At 37.4% G+C, this 22,250-nt stretch overlaps 1 protein-coding gene across 2 annotated transcripts in view; it reads right to left on the bottom strand.

Moving 5' to 3' along the window:
• The window catches only part of GLRB (glycine receptor beta), a 94,339-nt gene that overhangs the window by 35,011 nt on the left and 37,078 nt on the right, over positions 1-22,250 (bottom strand). For both annotated transcript variants that reach the window (XM_043902283.1, XM_043902284.1), the window contains exons 3-5: positions 17,137-17,243; positions 15,382-15,449; positions 82-311 (exon numbers count right to left, since the gene is read on the bottom strand). In XM_043902283.1, the coding sequence (XP_043758218.1) occupies positions 82-311; positions 15,382-15,449; positions 17,137-17,243 (405 nt within the window). The remainder of the gene's footprint in view (positions 1-81; positions 312-15,381; positions 15,450-17,136; positions 17,244-22,250) is intronic.

The following is a 22,250-nucleotide window of genomic DNA, read 5'->3' as shown; positions in this document are numbered from 1 at the left end:
CTCGTTTAACACAGGCCTCAGTGACACATTGATTTTTAAAGAAAAATATAAATCCACAAATATAATCCATAAAAAGAGTACCTCATACTGACAAGGACATCTCCATCTCGAAAAATGAAGAGAAGGATGTTTTCCTGGGTGACATCATGAAAATTGGCACTTTTTTCATTTGCAAAAAATAAATCAGGTTTCCATAGACACTTGTACATTGTAGGGTCCACGGTCAGGGCATCCGAGCCCCGGAAGTCACTAGGGAGCTTCAACCTGGGATCATTCCATTTTTGCCTCAGGAAGATGTTGACTCTATAATCCTGGAAAAAATTATGCGTGCATGTGTGTGTTTGCTGCTATTTTTAAGAACACATTCAGCACCAGAATAAAAAGGGTTCAAAGATAAGCAGCGCAAACATGCTTGCTCTTCTAACATCAACTAGGATCACAATAGCTTGCGCATCTTTTGTGTCTTTCTAGTGACTCTACATACATCCTCTTAGCACTTGCAAGTTTAAATGTCATCACAGTACTTGACCATAATTGCTTTACCCTAACACAAACACTAATTATGCCAGGGGGTTAGTTGGTATTGTCATAAAAGCATATGAACTGCTAAATATTACCATTATTCTTCCCCCCAAAGTAGGATAAATTTTAGTTAAAAATAAATAAGAAGCCAAGAGAAAATATTTCACTTGTCTTTTACTCAACAGCAAATTACAAAAATAATTTATAGGTATGTAAAACTACAAGGGGGGTGGTGGAGGCATGGAGTGGGAGTTTGGGATTAGCAGACGCAAACTATTATATATAGGATGAATAAACAATAAGAACCTACTTACAGCACATGGGGAACTATATTCAATATCTAGTGATAAACCATAACAGAAAAGACTATGAAAAAGAATAGGCATATATATAACTGAATCACTTTCCTGTACAGCAGAAATTAACAGTACAAATCAACTATATTTCAATAAAAGTAAAATGCTACTGCTGCTGAGACACTTCAGTCGTGTCCAACTCTGTGCAACTCCATAGACAACAGCCCACCAGGCTCCCCCGTCCCTGGGATTCTCCAGGCAAGAACACTGGAGTGGGCTGCCATTTCCTTCTCCAATGCGTGAAAGTGAAGTCACTCAGTCGTGTCCAACTCTTCATGACCCCATGGGCTGTAGCCCACCAGGCCCCTCCGTCCATGGGATTTTCCAGGCAAGAGTACTGGAGTGGTTGCCATTTCCTTCTCTAAAAATAAAACTATACATATAACACTGGATTATATACATATTTGAGAAAGAAAAGAAAAATTATCCTCAATAACTCATACAAGTAAAGGATTAGAGAGATATTCAAATAAGATTTGGATTATGCAAAAGAGTAGAAAGTATGTACAAAATTTGTACATGTTATGCCATATTCAACAATAGTAGAAAAAGATTTGGAAATCCACTAAGCAGCTACTTACCTCAGTTTTTTGCCTCTCTCCAAAGTTTTAATTTTACAACTTTGTAAAAGTTGAATTATATCAAGACACAGAGATTCTAAGAATATATGACCCTAGAAACATATTTAACACCTTAATACATTTATTTGCCAGTGAAATGGCATTCTGACACACATTGGGTTGTTAGTATATAAAGTCAAACTCAGCATTGTGGCATCATGCTCAGGTCTTTTGATTTTAATTTTAGATGCTGAACTGAGAATATGCACAAAAATGTCCAAGGTGTAAACCACTTTGGGCTTAAGCATCCTTATTTTCATGTATTCAAAATTCACAAAATAGTATCTGTCCATAGCCTTTTGATATGATCACAATGAAACAGATCATCAACTTCAAATCAAAATGCAAATATTTAAACAGGAAGAGATAATAGCTTATCTTTTATTAAATAATATCTAATACTATTATTAGAAGTGAGAAATAGCTCCATCCATCAACAGAAAAGTGGATTAAAGATTTACTGAGCATGGCCATGCCCATCAGAACAAGACCCAGCTTCCCTCTCAGTCAGTCTCTCCCATCAGGAAGCTTCCAGAAGCCTCTTATCCTTCTCCATCAGAGGACAGACAGACTGAAACCACAATCTCAGAAAACTAACCAAACTAATCACATAGACCACAGCCTTGTGTAACTCAGTGAAACTATGAGCCATGCCATGTAGGGCCACCCAAGACAGACGGGTCATGGTGGAGAGTTCTGACAAAATGTGGTCCATCAGAGAAGGGAATGGCAGACCACTTCAATATTCCTGCCTTGAGAACCCCACAAATAGTATGAAAAGGCAAAAAGATAGGATACTGAAAGATGAACTCCCCAAGTCGGTAGGTGCCCAATATGCTACTGGAGACCAGTGGAGAAATAACTCCAGAAAGAATGAAAAGATGGAGGCAAATCAAAAACAACACCCAGGTGTGGATGTGACTGGTGATGGAAGCAAGGTCTGATGCTGTAAAGAGCAATATTGCATAGGAACCTGGAATGTCAGGTCCATGAATCAAGGCAAATTGGAAGTGGTCAAACAGGAGATGGCAAGAGTGAATATCGACATTTTAGGAATCAGCGAACTAAAATGGACTGGATGGGCAGGGAGGCGGGAGAGGGGATTGGGATGGGGAATACATGTAAATCCATGGCTGATTCATTTCAATGTATGGTAAAAACCACTACAATATTGTAAAGTAATTAGCCTCCAACTAATAAAGATAAAGGGAAAAAAAAAAAAAAAGGACTGGAATGGGAGACAAGGAGCAAGACCATTGCCAAGAAAAAGAAAAGCAAAAAAAGCAAAGTGGCTGTCTGAGGAGGCCTTACGAAATAGCTGTGAAAAGAAGAGAAGCAAAAAGCAAAGGAGAAAAGGAAAGATAAACTCATTTGAATGCAGTGTTCCAAAGAATAGCAAGGAGAGATAAGAAAGCCTTCCTCAGTGATCAGTGCAAAGAAATAGATGAAAACAATAGAATGGGAAAGACTAGAGATCTCCTCAAGAAAACTAGAGACACCACGGGAATATTTCATGTAAACATGGGCTCAATAAAGGACAGAAATGGAATGGACCTAACAGAATTAGAAGATATTAAGAAGAGGTGGCAAGAATACATAGAAGAGCTACACAAAAAAGGTCTTCATGACCCAGATAATCACAATGGTGTGATCACTCACGTAGGGCCAGACATCCTGGAATGCGAAGTCAAGTGGGCTTTAGGAAGTATCACTATGAACAAAGCTAGTGGAGGTGATGTAATTCCAATTGAGCTATTTCAAATCCTTAAAGATTATGCTGTGAAAGTGTTGTATTCAATATGCCAGCAGTTGAATTTGGAAATTTGGAAAATTTGGAAAACAGCAGTGGCCACAGGACTGGAAAAGGTCAGTTTTCACTCCAATCCCAAAGAAAGGCAATGCCAAAGAATGCCCAAACTACTGCACAATTGCACTCATCTCTCACGCTAGTAAAGTAATGCTTAAAATTCTCCAAGCCAGGCTTCAACAGTACATGAACTGTGAACTCCAGATGTTTAAGCTGGATTTAGAAAAGGCAGAAGAACCAGAGACCAAATTGCCAATATCCATTGGATCACTGAAAAAGCAAAAGAGTTCCAGAAAAACATCTATTTCTTCCTTATTGACTATGCCCAAGTCTTTGACTATGTGGATCAGAACAAACTGGAAAATTCTTCAAGAGATGGGACTATAAGCCCACCTGACCTGACTCCTGAGAAATCTGTATGCAGGTCAAGAAGCAACAGTTAGAACTGGACATGAAACAACAGACTGTTTTCAAATTGGGAAAGGAGTACGGCAAGGCTGTATATTGTCACCCTGCTTATTTAACTCATATGCAGAGTACCTCATGAGAAATGCTGGGCTGGATGAAGCACAAGATGGAATCAAGATTGCTGGGAGAAGTATCAATAATCTCTGATATGCAGATGACACCATCCCATAAGGATGGCAGAAAGCAAAGGGGAACTAAATAGTCTCCTGATGAAAGTGAAAGAGTAGAGTGAAACACTTCGCTTAAAACTCAACATTCAGAAAACTAAGATTATGGCATCTGGTCCCATCACTTCATGGCAAATATATAGGGAAATAGTGGAAACAGCAACAGACTATTTTTTTGGCTCCAAAATCACTACAGATGGTGACTGCAGCCATGAAATTTAAAGACATTGCTCCTTGGAAGAAAAGTTATGACCAACCTAGACAGCCTATTAAAAAGCAGAGATATCACTTTGCCAATAAAGGTCCACCTAGTCAAAGCTATGGTTTTTCCAGTAGTCATGTATGGTGAGCGTTGGACTATAAAGAAAGCTGAGTGCAGAATTGATGCTTTTGAAATCTGTTCTTGGAGAGGACTCTTGAGAATCCCTTGGACAGCAAGGAGATCCAACCAGTGCATCCTAAATGAAATCAGTCCCAAATATTCATTGGAAGGACTGAAGTTGAAGCTGATGCTCCAATATTTTGGCTACCTGATGTGAAGAACTGACTCATCTGAAAAGACCCTGATGCTGGGAAAGATTGAAGACAGGAGAAGGGGACAACGGAGGGTGAGCTGGTTGGATGGCATCATCGACTCGATGGACATGAGTTTGAGTAACCTCCGGGAGTTGGTGATGGATAGGGAAGCCTGGCCTGCTTCAGTCCATGGTGTTGCAAAGAGTCGGACATGACTGAGCAACTGAACTGAACTGAATGATCCGTCAAAATGATAGGTATTCCAAAAGTATATACACTAAAAGCTATTTTATTACCTCCTCTAACTGCTGTGGAGGGTTTCCTTGGTGGCTCAGATAGTAAAGAATCTGCCTGCCAATGCAGGAGACATGGTTTGGACTCGTGAGTCAGGAAGATCCCCTGGAGAAGGAAATGGCAATCTACTCCAGTATTCTTGCCTGAGAAATCTCATGGACTGGAATTTCCCATGGAAAATCCCAGAGGAGTCTGGCAGGCTATAGTCCATGGGGTCACAATAGAGTCAGACACAATTTAGCCACTTAAACAACAACATAACTACTGTGTCTTATCAAATCATCAAAAATTGCATCTTTAATCCTCAGTATTTCAAATATGCATTCGTGGTATTATGATAAAATACCATGTCTTAAACTTATATTTAAGGGTCAGATAGCAGTGCCGATATATCTTTTATAAGCCTGTTATTAATGCCATGTTATCTTACTTCAGTCAGTGATCATGATATGAAAATTTTGAAGACGAATTTCTTAATTTAATGTTTCATTTGTTTAATCCATATAAAACTATAATATCATCATACAGGTATTTACTGTGTGCTAGGCATATTTGATCTAACTGCCTTACAAAAGGTCTTTGTATGTGCTTCCTATTACTGGGAAATACAATGTAAGCCTATCGTCATGTTTTCCTTTTTGTCTGGCATTCAGGGAACTAAAAGCTAAGCCCTACAGCCCAGGAGTCCCCAACCTTTTTGGCATCAGGAACTGGTTTCCTAGAAGACAATTTTTCCATGAATGTGGCGGGGAGTGGGGTGGTTCAGGCATAAGGTGAGCAGTGGGGAGTGGCAGATAAAGCTTCTCTTGTCCCCCACCAGCTGCTCACCTTCTGCTGTGTGGCCCATTTCCTAACAAGTACTAGTACTGGTCCCCAGCCTGGGGATTTGGGGATCCCTGTTATAGCCAACTGAATTAATGCATAGCTCACTTGCTGATATGACTATCATTGTATGGCTCCTGAACATTTAGTACTATTTTCAATTACTTCATTGTATTTTTGTTATTATTAGATACCACAAATCACCTCTAGAAACAGGGCTGGATAAAAATGAAGTAACTGTTGAGACATTGCCACATACTGACAAGAGTCTTTCAGCATTATTTAGGCGCAGCTCCCATGCAACTTTGCCAGTGTGGCTGCTAAAATCAGGATGCTGGTTCCCTCTTTAATGAGTTAAATGAATCACTGACATGTCTTCACAATAAGCAGTTTTTTCAACCTTTTAAAAATTGTGTTTTGTTCTCAAAAAGTGAAACACAGAATTACCATATGATCCAGCAATTCCACTCTTAGGCACGTGCCCCCAAAAATTAAAAGAGGAGACTACAACTGATATTTATACATCCTTTTCCATAGCAGTGTTATTTACAATAGTGAAAAGGTGAAACAATGCAAGTGTCATCAGCAGATGAATGGATAAACCAAGTGTTGTATATACATTTACATCATGGATTATTACTCTGCTATAAAAAGGAAAGAAATTGTGGAACATGTTACGACATGAATGAACCTTGAAAACATTACCCCCTAAAAATCAGGACTAAGAAAGAATTTGCCCAGTATTACTACATAGAGCAGGAATATAGGGGCAAAGCAAACCCTGGGGAAGAAAAGCATTTAAAGGGCTTTTTAATCAAATCTCATGGTGTCCAGCAGCACTACATTTAAAGGGCTGGCTAGAAGTCTGGGAAAAGGTAGAAAACCCTGGGAATGTGATTTCACCAAACCAGAGTCAAAGGCTTTAAGATGGTCAACAGAGCAAACACTATCAAAGGTCAAATACAATCAAATTGAATACTTTCAGCAAAGGAGGAAGCCATTGACGATTTCAGCAAAAACCCTTGTGGAAGGACAGAGGAGCCTGGCAGGCTACAGTCCATGGAATCGCAGTCAGACACGACTGAGCGACTAAACACAGCACCGCAGAGGGGCATATAGCAAAAGCAAGATGACAGAGGGTTAAGAGGGGAACAAAGATTCCATCTATAAGATGGAGATAAAGTAACACACCCACAACACAGGGTTTTTATAAGGAATAAATGAGAAAACATACATAAAGTACATGAACTTCACTTGACTATATTATGTGCGAAGCAAGCATTTTGTTTTATTGGGACATACTCATTATGTTGCTATTCTTTTATAATGTTGGTAATAGTGGTTAATAGGCTTTTTGCTTCAAAAAAAAAAATCCTGCCTATACTGTAATTCATTGGGTCTGCTCGGTACTGCGCCAACTGACCTACAATTATACTAAACAGTAACCCCTTTCTAGGTCACAAATTTTGAAACTGTGCCTTGAGCATCTACTGAAATGAACTCTTCTTGCTTCCAGCTGCACTGGGATAAGCTCAAAATATTATTAGTTTGGACTCTCTACTATAATCCTGTATCAAATTTTATTTCTTAATAGAACTCCAGAGTTGTTTTAGAATGAGCATCACTGAAAAGCTGGAAATCAGTTACTTCATTGTATTATTCTTGGTCATTACAATTTACTATCTCATTATGAAAGTCCTTCCAAGATGCTATTCTATTAGCTACGTAGCTACATATTATTATAGTGAATACAAGTTGCTGCAAGTTTATATAAGGAGTGTTTAAAATTTTTACAATTTAAATTAATAGCTTTGGGTTCACATTCATTAGAAGATAAAAGCTTATTAGTTAGTATGCTTTGGTTCATTTTTTATGAGCATTTCTAAATAATTGCTAGTTATTGGCATTTCAAATGCTCTATGTTAAGATAACTAATTTGGAAACCCATTTATTTTCATTTTCAATTACTCAGTCATTATAATTACAACTCTATCATATTATTTTGCAATGAAGAAATTCCCATCAGAAACAGACTTCTTTTATCACTGGAAAATTACTTAATTGTTTTGAAAGAACTTGGTGACAAATACTATCATTGTTCATCACAAATAGCACACTAACAGTCATGATCTGGAAAATGGATGTTCTCCAAAATTTTCAGTACCAATTAACATCCAAATTAAGCTACTTCTTAAGGCAATAAAAATTTCACAAGAAGACATTAAAACTAGTTTGTTTCATTAATGATATTTTAGTTTTAAGAACTGCTTTATATCCTGTGTTATCGTTAGGATAGCTAGTATGGTTACTTGTAATTTTTACCTAACTCTTAGATATGCAATTTTTACTCTTTTGTTTTCTTTATGATAAAAAATGGCATTCATGGAAACAAAGAAGATCAAATCTCATGGTGTCCGGCAGCACTACATTTAAAGTTCTGGCAACAGACCTTGTTTTTCAACCAAGCCTGGTTTGAAAAGGATTTAAATTTAATCCTCAGTGAGGTTAGACATTTCATGCAAGAACTGCAAGCTAACAAAACGTCAGTAAAAATTCTTAGGTTACACTTTATTTTCCTCAATATGACATTTTTAAAAGTTTTATTAAATACTATTCTGTAACACCATATGACTATCTAAATTTTTCTAGATCTATGCCAATATTCCATTTTGATTGGGGGTGCCTGCTATGTGGTGCAATGCAGACACCTTAACTATAATCCCCATAAGTGTTGCAATCTGCCAGATCAGATACACAGAAAGTTCTCAATATATTTCTGTTAAATACAGCAGTGAAGAATTAATTTCCATGACATTTCGAAAGATTAGGAGATTGGTCCAGCATTATTTACACCACTTATTTTATGGTGCAAATTTTCTATATCAGTTGATAGTGACAAATTACAGGAAGGGAAGTAAAACTAGGACATTTCTCATCCTTCCTGATTGTCTAAGACAGGTGACTCTTGCAAAACACTGGGTTAGTAGTGCTTACCTGCCATGCAGCCAAAAATCCACATGTAACTTTATTGCTGTCCCTCTGTATCCATGGATTAAGCCAACCAACCAACCATAGCTCATATAGTACTATAGTACACAGACAGTACTATAGTGAAAATGGTAAAAGCGGACCCATGCAGTTTGAGTTGTTCAAAAGCCAATTGTATAATACCCTGACTTATGATGTCAAATCACCAAAGCTTCTGAACAAAACAGCTAGAAGAAATAGAGTAAGAATGATTTACCTTCATTTTGAGGTAAATCCACTAAAAAGTAACTGACAAGGAAAAGAGACAGAAATACAGTATATATTAACTAATAAAAACATAGCTTCTCTTTCTAGTTATGTCTTTTGATGATTCACTTGAGTCAGTGAGACTTTTAGTAATCACTGCACACAAAAAACGACTGGTTATTTTGGCATTTCCATATATGGAAACAGTAATGTACATAATCAGAGAGCCCTCTAGCAGCATTTGGGAGAAAGTCATATATAATCAGATAATTCTCCAAGAGAATTTGGGAGGAAAAATTTATTAACCAGTGTCCACCAGCATGTGTATCAGTTCCTGAATGCTGCTATAACTATTAGCAACAGTCAGTGGCTTAAAGCAAGACCAATCTTGACCTTGTAGGTCTGGAGTTCAGAACATCAGAATCAGAGTCACTGAGCTGAGGTCCAGGCTGGTTCCCTCTGGAGGTCTGAGCAGCCAGTCTGATCCCTTGCTTTGCCCAGCATGGCAAGGCTGCCTGCATCCTTTCACCTGCATCCTCTGCATGTCACCCCCCACTACACTGGTTACATCACATCTCCTATTACTGACTCTAACCTCCTGTCTCCTCCCCTAAGGACCCTGGTGATTATACTGGGCCCACTTGATGATCAGGATAATCCGAATTGCAAGACTTTTAATTTAATCACAGATGCAAAGTCTCTCACTGTGTAAAATAACACAGGTTCCAAAGATTAGAATATGTTCCTCTTTAGGGGACAACTATTTAGCCTAGCACAGGGCACAAACCCTGAAGATGAATAGCAAGCGAAGAAATTAAACATTTCAAGATCTGAGTGTCTAAGATGCAAAGTAGACCAAAAAAATGGGGCAAGCATGTCAATATTATCCTATAATAAATGAAACAATGTTGGAAAGTTAATAACAAAAGTGATAAAACGCACAGAATAGTAAACTAAGACAAGTTTTAAGAAAAGAAATCTAAATTTACATATAGAAGAAAATATATAAAATAAAATTGTTCTAAAACAACAAAGATAAGCAATTTCCAAGAACCAGAATTAAGCTCTTTTAGCTGATCCCAAATATGACTTTCTTCTTGACAGGTATAACTGTGTTGCTCAGACAGAGCTGAAGCCTACTATTAAAACACATAAAAAGCTCATGCAGCAGAAAGGCATATAAAGTTTGGCAGGATCATGGATTGTAGTGTAACAATAATTCGATATAATTACAAAGCATGTCTACACTGAAGAAAATGGATTGTATAAATAGGCTTTATTTCCATGAAAGGGTTCTCATGTATTTCTGATGAGGCAAAATGTGTACATAGATTGTTATATCATAATACCTAATTTTCTCCCACAAGTGCAACAGTTTACATTTTCTATTATAAAAACCCACAGATTTCAGTCAAAGGTAGGAATTGAATGGAGAAATCAACAAATAGTTTAAGCATAACCATAGAGCAGATGCCACTTTGCCTCCAACAAACCTCTGTTCTCACTGATTTGAGGGTCTTAGTTCAGTTGTCACCAGCAGTAGCATATAAACTGATATAATAAATGATTGTTGTAACAACTTCAAAAGAGGAAGATTACATTTATTTGATGATTTGGGTAATGCTGCTATTAATCTCAGTAAATACCACTTACAGCGTTAATAATAAGACCTTACAGAAATGGAAGGCAGCAGAATGCAGATGAACACACAGACATGAGAAATGGGAACCAAAAAGCTGAAAACTGAGATGAGAAAACAAGCTGAAGGAGCACATAGTCCTGGAGGTTGGAGAGTTTAAGGAGTATTTATATGGCTGTGATTTTTCTTCTACGCAGTTACAGACTGTGAGACCACTTTCTGTTTAGCCATTGACATTTAGCATCTGAATTAAGACAAACAAGCAGGAAGGAATGTTTTACAAACAGAATTGGTTACAATATCCTTACAGTATTGATGCCCATAGCTTCAACAGATTCTTTGTTAGATAATGAACTTTATACACTGGGGCAAAGGGCTGTCGCCTTCCTTCAAAAGTTGCTCCACCTCTGTCTGCAGCTCTTAACGCCGTACCCACCACCAGGCTATGGAGTTAAAGTAGAAAGACTTGAACTGCAGAGGAAAGCTCTGGCCAATACTGAAGCTTCCAAATTTTAGGACTTCCTTTATTTCAGCAGACCTTTGTAGGGAAGTATCTAAGGGGATATTAATAAACAAAACCTCAACTATACAACAGAGTTACTAACAAACTATAAATGGTTCATTTTCTTTAGGATGAGATTCTACTGTAAAATATGACATTAACTTGCAAATGCATCACAACCCTATAGTCACCGTCCCTTTAGGGTTGCGATGCCAGAAAAAATATTGTTGCTTTATTTCTATAGTTTCTTCACTCACTTTAGGGTATAACTTATCAAGTACACAAAAGATTCAAACACAAGCCTCTCTGATATCACAGTGTTCAGCATACTATTTCCATGAACATATATCCTGTATTTAGACAAATCTAAGTCTCTCTACTTTTCCAGCCTCTTGTTCTGGGGTATCTTTTTGCTTATTTACTTTTGTTTTTTTAAGAAATATGCTCCTTGGCTATTACCAGAAAAAGACGAGATCTTTTTATTTTTTTTTAAAGACGAGATCTAACAGAACTTTGTAAATCAACTATACGACAATAATTTTTTTTAATGACAAGCAATAACAAATTCTGTTTAGAATGTGGAGAGATTGTACACTATTAGTGGGAAATCAAACCAGTAAAAATATGGAAAACAGTATGGAGATTCTTCAAGAACCAAAAATAGAACTATCATATGATCCAGCAATCCCACCTCTGGGTATATGCCCAAAGGAAACAAGACATCTAGAAGAGATGCTTGTATTTCCATGTTCACTGCAGAATTATTTACAACAGCTAGAGTATAGAAACAACCGAAGCACCCATCAATGAACGAATGGATAAGGAAAATGTGGTGTACACACACACACACACACACACACACACACATACATATAAAGGAGAATATTATTCAGCCTTAAAAAAAGGAAGGAAAACACTATCATTTACAACAACATGAATGACCCTGAAGAGCATCATGCTAAGTAAAATAGACAGAGAAAGACAAATACTCCATGGTATCACTTATATGTTGAATATTTTTAAAAAAAAAAGTCAAATCCATAGAAATAGAAAGTTGAAAAGTCATTGCCAATAATTTGCAGTATGAGCAATAGGGAGAGGTTGGTAAAAGGTGTAAACTTATGGTTATAAGGTTATAAGGCTTGAGGATCTAGGGTGTAACATGGCGACATAGTTGTTAACACTACTGTGTACTTGAAATTTGCTAAGAGAACAGAACTTAAATGTTCTTATAAAAGAAAAAATATATATACAGGAGATGATGGATGTGTTAATTATCATGATGGGGGAAATCCTTTCACAATGTAGAAGCATAGCAAATCATCACACACGTGTTAACTTTCTTACAGTTTCACCTGTCAGTTATACCTCAGTAAAGCTGAAAAGTAAATAAGCCCACTCTTGGTGACTGGAAGAAAAAAAAAAAGAAAGAAATACCCGCTCAAAATATAACTGCTTTCCACACCTGTGTACCCTCTGAGTTACCCTCCTGAGTCATCGCTATTTCTGATTGGCATTTGTAACAAGTCATGAAGAACAAGTTTTGTCTTAGACACATTTTCCCCCTTAGAAGACATGTAGTGTTATCTCTCTATGGATAGTAGTTTGTACCTTTCCTAACTACTACAACAAGGTATTAAAGAGTTTGTTTTTTGGTAAGAGTGAGCAAATCTATAAAATATCACAGCCCTGAAAGAGACATCTGTAAAAATCTCTTTTAGAAGTATGAAATAAACATTGCCAAAACCAAAAAATAATAATTACAATAAAGTAGAATATTTAAGTCTATTTGATGAGCATGGTTCCAATTCTGAACCTTTAGGCTATATCTGCACAACACAAAGGGAAAGATAGGTTATTTCATCAAAAGAAATAGCAAATATAAATAATTTGGCTCCTCTGCATAAAGGTCTCTAAATTGACAAAACTAACACTCTACTGTAATAGCATTCTTTACTCTGTTATTTAATTAAGTAAATTCTACATGGGCTTCCCAGGTGGCGCTAGTAGAAAGAACCTGCCTACCAATGCAGGAGATGTAAGAGACTCAGGTTCAATCCCTGGGTCAGGAATATCCCCTGAAGGAGGGCATGGTCAGAGCAGCCTGGTGGGCTGCCGTCCATGGAGTTGCACACGACGGAAGCAACTTAGCATGTACACACGTATACACTCAACAGGAGTCTATTTTTCAAGTTTGCTCTGCCAATACTTTCATGGTGAGCTGGGCTCTCTTTTTGCTAGGCAAAAGCAGAATTTATTCATTTATTTAATCAATATTAGTTAATAATACGACATTATTTATGGACTCACTCATTGAGGACCTACTGTCTTCTGTATTTTATGGAAAATGAAGCAGCAGAATGCACTGGTTCTGACTTTGAGAGGTTAATACTCCATCAGAGAACAAAATGAAAACACACAAAAAGAATTGAATTACAGTCAAGAAGCGATCAGTTTAACAAACAAACAAATGATAGCAATGAAAGACGTGGATGGAAAAGGGGCAGAGAGTGAGAGAATGTAGCTCAGAGTAAGAGGCTCCGCTCAGACAAAAGATGGAGGTCAGAGGTCAGAGTGCAGGCTGAAAACAGGTGGAATCTGGTCCCAGAAACTGGTGCTCTGGGTTCACTGCTGTGAAGAGTGAGCAGGAGGACGGGAGAAGATCATGTGAGAAAGCATGAGCTATTTTATCATAATTCTCAAATATCCTGTAAGAAAGTTCCTACCCCTTTTCTGTTAGCCCTTTATCCCAGGTGTTTTCAGCTTGATATAATCAACGATGGACTGATGGGACCAAAAGAAGCATGTTGTCTGTTAGCTGGAAGGCATTCAATATTTATTAAAGAATAGATACATTAATGGTACTTAATGAGCTAGGACCCATGTGTCACTCTTGTGCAAATGAGAAAAACAGAAACAAACAAACAAACAAAAACCCTGTATTAGTTGTCCTAAAATGCAGGATAGGATTGGGGATGTTTTTAACAGGATGTAACCCCTCCGTCATGGTGTTTTAGGGGTAGCATACTGGTGCCATGAAAGATAAAACAGGGTACGGGGGAAAGCACAGATACCAAATAGATTTCCTAGAAGTTTCACCTTGAGAAAATTACATGTCTCGCTCTTCTTATGGGAAGTGCTTAAACTAGTCATATTTTCAAATGATGAATGCAACTCCTGTCTCCTCAGTGATACATATGTGTCTGTACATTATTTCAGAGCTATCTTGTTCTATAATATACTAGATATACAGTCATTTAGGTTAACTAAAAGTCACTGGAAGTGAATTATGGACTTGATTTCGAAATAACTAATTATCCAAACTACACACTCTCTAAAAAAAAATCAAGTATTCAGAGTTAAAGACGTGCCTCTATGAAAAATAAATAACATTCTCATTACAATATATTTTACTATGATATTAATTAATATAAAAATGTGTCATAATTTAAATGTAACATACAATTTTATAACATACTATGCTGCTCCTAGGAATACAGGAATACATTCTTTTTCTGGTCTGAGATACCCCCTGAAAAGCTCAATGTGTTCTAATCATTACTATTAGGTTTTTAATACACACTTTATACTTTAAAAAAATATAAATATCTCAAAAAATGATGCCAAAAACAAAACTTTTAAGCCTTCTTCCTCCCACCTGAAGTACCATTTCAACACGTGGTTTTTCAAAAAGGATATAATATTAATATTTTAAAACATTAATAAGCAAGTGGACTTTGCTGAATGTCTTTGAGAAGCTGAAGGGTAACTGAACCACACGTCACTCAGGGAATCCACAAATCATCCTTCACAGGTTTCTTTGTCCCTAACACCCGACTCATGCTGGTCAGCAGCCCCACCCCAAGACTCTCTTTTCTGTCCCTTTCTTCTCTTCCTGGGCCTTTCCTTATTCTTTCTTCATGTAACATAATCTTTTCAGGGAGCTCTGCTGCTCTACTTTAGGAAAATCAAATTTGCTTTTTACAATTCTCTGCTTCACACATCACAGAATTAGTACAAGAGAGAAAACAAAGATTATCCTCAGAAGACTAGAAGAAAAAAAAAAAGACTATGAACACAAATATTTTTGAATACTCATACACATAAGCATATTAGGAAATAATTTTGCACCAGAATATTGACTGCACAAATCCCTTTCCCAGGTGGCATCCAGTTAGTTGTTCAGAGTGAAAATGTTAATTCTCCCAATTCTGTAAGTTTCAATGCGGTATAAAGACTAAATGTGAACTGCAAAAATACAAAGGCAGTGAAATCACTAATTGAACAAAACCATGAAATTTGAATATTTATACTAGGAAAGAGCATGCATTTTTTTTCCTGAGAACCACTCCTTATTTTTCAGTTATAATTTCTTCTAATATTTTCCAGTTAAACTATTCACAACTAAAAATATTAAATGAATTTTAATCTTACCATTGTTGTCTCTTGAATAGATCCAAAGCTGTTGATAAAAATGTTGACTACGACATCAACAGGAATGCCTGTCAATAAAAATTAAGGATATATTTTAGTGGCTGTAAAAACCTTGGTCAGAATCTTCATATTTTTATGGTTTATACTGCTGATTGTTATATTTTTTCCAATCCACCCAGATGTATAAACCTATGGTTTCAAGATACATGTTCACAATTGCTATTAACTTATTCTTCTAAATAGGGATCAACACACAAACAAAAAATGAGTTATGTTGTTCTTCATAGTGTTATTTATTCAGAAATATTTCTCTCTTAAATTGTAGGGACTCTGGGAAAATACATTTACCTTAAAATTTTTTCAATTGGGCTGATGCATTTACTTTAAGATATTGTAACTTATTTTTTTTAAAACATCATTTAAAAATATGATTTATGTTTTGCATTTTATAATCTTTCAAATTTTTACCTAAAATGTCAAGCAGAATACAAAAACAATTACTATATTTTGACTTTTAATCCATGAAAATGTAAACTTAATCAGACATACAACAGAATCATTATAAAGATTTTTGCCTGACCTGTTGGAAAATAATTTTAGAGTTCATAGAGTGAGAACTAAGGTATAATGTTGCCAATTTCTTTCTTGCTTTCTTTTTTTTTCACTCATTGTGGGTTGCTGCTTGGGCTAACAAAGGGAAAATGTGAATTTAGCCTTTTGGCCACATAACCTCTGACTGATGAAAAACAGGTGTCGAATCAATACATGGTAGACATGTGACAACCCAGACCATGGTGCTGTTGCAAGTAACAGAGTAGGTTCTGGTAATGAACAAAAAACTCTGTTTTTACAACATCGTTGTATAACTTCAGTTGACTAGAAGCAGCTGCAGGCTTTTCTTTTGTTTTTTTTTCTCCTTGTAAAGGAAAAAAAAAAAAAAATCAAGCCTCCTAATGTTAATGCGATCTACATTAATACCTGTCCTTAGCCAGCAACAAAGATGGCAGTTTTCCAGAGATATGTTCATATAACTTCCTAACTCATCAAGAGGAAGAAAGAAAGAGAGAAAGTAAGAAAGAAAGAAAGGAGGGAAGGGAGAAAGAAAGGTAGGCAAACATATACAATCTTCCTACAACTTTTACTGCAAGTACAGTTTTGGTTTTTAAATGGTGTGATAGGTGGTAATATTTTATTGGAGTAAAAATATAGTCACGTTTATTCACAAAGTTAACATGTTTTTAAAAACCATATGGCTTCTTTTTTTCTCAGCCAAAGCAGAGAGGGATTTTTTTCTTAACCAATGTAAAAACCTAACAAAGAGTAAAAAAATAATTTAAATGCCTATCAGAGCTTTCTTTATTCTGAAATGAGTATATGGCTGTTCTCCTACAAAGTAGAACTTTGGTGTCTGAATGAGAGCCAGAGCCTAAATTTAAATTATTAAGGTTAAGAATACAAAGTACTTAGAAAACCCGTCACATGGGTTAGCCAATTAATTCACAATAGAAAACCCGTCACACGGGTTAGCCTATGAATTCCCAATATACCTTTTTCTTCTAAACCCTAGAATCATATAAAACTATTACAAGTAATGTTTTGATTATCTTTAAACATTTTTTGCATTTAATTGCTCAGACATAAGAACATTACAGAACAGTTATTACTGTTTTGAATATCCAAAATAAATTATTTTACACAGATAAAATTAGGTTTTAAACCACAAAGAGTGGAGATATTGGAGGGGGGGAGCCAAACCTTTGAAATTTGGTCTTATCCTGGGATCATAACTGACCAGCAGCCTGTTCAAGATATTGCTGGTAGAGTTGGCGGGTACTCGGGCTAGGTCCTCTGCTGACTGTTGCCTATGAGAGAAGAAAAAAAACCCTGGTAAGTATTTAGAAACAGCAAGCAACAGGCATGGGTTATTTTCATTAGAGGAAAGACTGCTTTTTGAGACAAATACATAGCATGTCTTTTCCAAATAGAAGTGAAAAGTAATAGATATTATCAGAAGCCCAAAAGATATGTCATTAAAAAAAAAAAACAGAAAAGCAGTCCAGCACTTAATTTTAACAAATGCATAAAACACTGCCCCAAATAATCCATGTTACTTTCTTTTAAATAAAGTTAAGCAGACCTCTTACTTGTCCTGAAGCAATATGCAATCAAAATCTAGATAAGCACAAAGGAAGGGCAGACAAGGAGTTAAGAGAAAAAAAAAAAGAGATAGTTTTCAAATAATATATAATATTAACCTTCTATCTAAGCAAAAAAGTATGTGAAGACTACAAGATGATATGGCCAAAGAGACAGTCCAAGAATTTATAAAATTTATAAAAGTCATCTGACACTTATAAAATAATACTGTGTAAGAAACGCGCAATGAATGCTCTCTGTGGAGTTCATGGTTGTTTAGTTGGTAAGTTGTGTTCGACCCTTTTGTGATCCCACAGACTGCAGCCTGCCAGGCTCCTGTGTCCATGGGATTTTCCAGGCAAGAATCCTGGAGTGGATTGCCATTTCCTACTCCAGGCGATCTTTAGGACCCAGCGATCAAACCCTAGTCTCGTGCATTTGCAGGCGGATTCTTTACCACTGGTCATCAGGGAAGCCATAAACTCTGGATTGGTAAAAACAGTTCCTTTACTATCAGACCAATTAAATAAAGGAAAGTATAGAGGCCTGAGATACAGCTGCCTTTTTCTTTTATTCAATATATATACATGTTTGCTATCAACTATCAAAAAGAGAGAAACTGCCATATTTTTCTATTGTAATTAACTAACTTTGAACAATGAATCGACTAAATTGGTAGTTGCTTGGGAGCACTTAAACTCCTCCTTGGAGGTCTATGAAAACTATTCTGTTGTTTATTGTTTGTTTGGGATCTATTAGCACCCATAAAATCTTATCATATAATCATTTTCCCAGTCCAAAAATCAGTTCAGTTCAGTTGCTCAGTCATGTCCGACTCTTTGCGACCCCATGGATTGCAGCACGCCAGGCCTCCCTGTCCATCACCAATTCCCGTTTACTCAAACTCATGTCTATTGAGTCGGTAATGCCATCCAACCATCTCAGCCACTATTCTCCCCTTTTCCTGCCTTCAATCTTTCCCAGCATCAGGGTCTTTTCAAATGAGTCAGTACTTTGCATCAGGTGGCCAAAGGACTGGAGTTTCAACTTCAGCATTAATCCTTCCAATGAATATTCAGGACTGATTTCCTTTAGGATTGACTGGTTGGATCTCCTTGCAGTCCAAGGGACTCTCAAGAGTCTTCTCCAACACCACGTTCTGAAAATAATATCCATGAAATTCACAAGGAAGATTAAAACTACACTTGAGCATCCAGCATTGTCTATTCTGTATCAATAAGGTGCGCTCCTGTGTTCTCAGTCTCCTCAGTCCTGTCTGGCTCTTTTGCAACCCCATGCATTGTAGCCTGCCAGGCTCCTCTGTCCATGGAATTCTCCAAGCAAGAATATTGGAGTGGGTTGCCATGCCCTCCTCCAGGGTATTTCCCTGACCCAAGGATTGAACCTACGTCTCTTGTATTGCAGGCAGATTCTTTACCCGCTGAGCCACCTGGGAAACCCCATCAAGATGGTAAAAGTATCAATTTCATAAATGACATTAATTTATAAGAAGCAAATAATGTAATGCATTTGCTTTGTTTTGAGATCCCAGCTCTGATGTATCAGGCAATTTTGTTCTTTGTTAATTATGCAACTGTGTGCTGATAATATATAACCGCTATAGGTGAAATATGACAGTAACTAGCATTCCAAAAAAAAAAAAAAAAATCTAAAAATACCATGAGTTAATACAGACAAACTTTTCAAGTAGCTATCAGAAAGAATCCAAACCATTGGAGAAATAAAGTGAAAACCAATTAGTCAAATCTCCCCAAAGTACAGGAGATTAAGTAGATTTAAGTTCTATCTCTTGACCTTATCGGCTCTCATATCCCACCTAGTTGCAGGTTTTGGGGACTGGTAGTGAGATTTTTCCATTTCATTGCAAGGGAAACTGGAACCTTCTTAGAGCCAACTGTCATCCCTAATCAAAAGATAGAAAACTCCAAAGAAAATGAGGTTATTTTGGAAAATTGGATATTAGGATGAAAATTAGTGTCCAAACCCATCTACAGGTTTTCTCATTTAAGGAAGGAAGGTAGAATTGATGGACTGCAAACTATACTTGAATAGGATCAAGTAAGAACTGTTATTATTATGTCTCAATGTAAAATCCTGCAAAAGTCCATTTCATCTAAGTAATGGAATGAACCAGACATCATAAAGTCAATTAACAATAATTTATCTATTTATTTTTTTGGCCATGCCATGGGGGATTAGTTCCCCAACCAGGGATCAAATCCATGCCCCCCACATTGAAAGTGTGGAGTCCTAAATACCAGCCAAGTCTCACAATAATTTTTGAGGTAGAGAACTTTTCAGCCTGACTTTTTTTTCCCAGCTGTGAAGGGAGGCAGAATATGACACCCCACAATTTATACCTCTTCAGCATTAAAATTATTGTGAACCAAAAGCACTTGAAGAAAAGCAAACATAGGGACAGGATTTCTCTAAATTCTTCTTATCTGCCTACAGTCAGACACACTGTTATATTTAAAATGGATAACCAACAAGAACCTACAGTAAAGCACATGGAACTCTTTTTCAATGCTTTGTGGCAGCCTGGACGGGAAGGGAGTTTGGAGAAGAATGGATACATGTAGATGCATGACTGAGTCCCTTCACTGTTCGTCTGAAACTATCACAACATTGTTAATCAGCTATACACCAATACCAAAGAAAAAGTTCAAAGAAATTAAAAACAGAGAAAGAGTTTCTCCAAAAGGAACCCTCTTGTCTTCAATCCCCTCCCCAGAGGCTTCATCAACTGGGTAAGATGACTCATCACAGGAGAGAACATCAACACTTGATACCACACCCAAGAAAACTGAGTCACAAACATCACACCTCTTTCATCTCTTCTTCTCCAGATCAGTCATCATTTGTAAAAATCATCCACTCTCCCCGGAGGTCCACATTCTCCTCCCCTCCCCCTTCCAAGATGGTACATACATTCTCAAAACTCAACACTCTCTCCCAGATTCAATTTTTCTTTTCTCTGATGCTGGCCCATATGCACATAACATTAAAAGTTAATGAATGTGCATAGCTTTTATCGTGTTAGCATGACTGTTGTCAGACTACTTCACAGACCCAGCTATTGAGGATGGGGTGGGGAAGAAAAAGAAGCCTTTTCTCCCTTACAGTTGTAAGCCAAGTCACCCAAATTCAACTTCTAGCCCTTCCAACTCACTACCAGATTTTATTTTCCTCCCGATTGTCAGCCCTCCTTAGTGGAATATCATAATTCCTACTCATCATTGAACTAATCTACACTATTCTTTAATACTGTCCCTCTAAAATGATGCCTCAATTATACTGGTTTACTCTAATAAACTGAAAAATATACTGTTGGGCCAACATCCACTGGATCATAGAGAAAGCAACAGAGCTCCAGAAAAACATTTGCTGCTGCTGCTGCTGCTGCCAAGTCGCTTCACTCGTGTCTGACTCTGTGCAACCCCATAGACGGCAGCCCACCAGGCTCCCCTGTCCCTGGGATTCTTCAGGCAAGAACACTGGAGTGGGTTGCCATTTCCTTCTTCAATGCATGCAAGTGAAAAGCGAAAGTGAATTCACTCAGTCGTGTCTGACTCTTCGCGACCCCATGGATTGCAGCCTACCAGGCTCCTCCATCCATGGGATTTTCCAAGCAAGAATACTGGAGTGGGATGCCATCGCCTTCTCCAAGAAAAACATCTACTTCTGCTTTATTGACTACGCCAAAGCCTTTGACTGCGTGGATCACAACAAACTGTGGAAAATTCTTAAAGAGATAGGAATACCAGACCATCTTACCTGCCTCCTGAGAAATCTGTATGCAGGTCAAGAAGCAACATTTAGAACCGGACATGGAACAACGGACTGGTTCCAAATTGGGAAAGGAGTACGCTGTATATTGTCAGCCTGCTATTTAACTTAAAGGCAGAGTACACCATGCAAAATGCCAGGCTGGATGGAGCACAAGCTGGAATCAAGACGGCCGGAAGAAATATCAATAACCTCAGATATGCAGATGACACCGCCCTTATGGCAGAAAGTGAAGAGGAACTTAAGAGCCTCTTGATGAAAGAGGAGAGTGAAAATGCTGGCTTAAAACTCAACATTCTAAAAACTAAGATCATGGCATCTGGTCCCATCACTTCATAGCAAATAATGAGGAAACAATGTAAACTGTGAGAGACTTTATTGTTTCGGCTCCAAAATCACTGCAGATGGTGACTGCATCCATGAAATTAAGACACTTGCTCCTTGGAAGAAAAGCTATGAGAAACCTAGACAGCATATTAAAAAGCAGAGACATTACTTTGCCAACAAAGGTCCATCTAGTCAAGGCTATGGTTTTTCCAGTAGTCATGTATGGATGTGAGAGTTGGACCATAAAGAAAGCTGAGAACCAAAGAATTGGTGCTTTTGAACTGTGGTGTTGGAGAAGACTCTTGAGCATCCTTTGGACTGCAAGGAGATCCAACCAGTCCATCCTAAAGGAGATCAGTCCTGAATATTCATTGGAAGGACTGATGCTGAAACTGAAACCCCAATACTTTGACAACCTGATGCAAAGAACTGACTCATTGGATAAGACCCTGATGCTGGGAAAGATTGAAGGCAGGAGGAGAAGGGGACGACAGAGGAGAAGATGGTTGGATGGCATCACCGACTCAATGGACTGAGTTTGAGCAAGCTCTGGTTGTTGGCGATGAACAGAGAAGCCTGGCATGCTGCAGTCCATG

Source organism: Cervus elaphus, chromosome 5 (genome assembly GCF_910594005.1).
Source record: "Cervus elaphus chromosome 5, mCerEla1.1, whole genome shotgun sequence".
NCBI classification, from domain to species: domain Eukaryota; kingdom Metazoa; phylum Chordata; class Mammalia; order Artiodactyla; family Cervidae; genus Cervus; species Cervus elaphus.
This window is presented reverse-complemented; position numbering and strand designations above follow the sequence as displayed.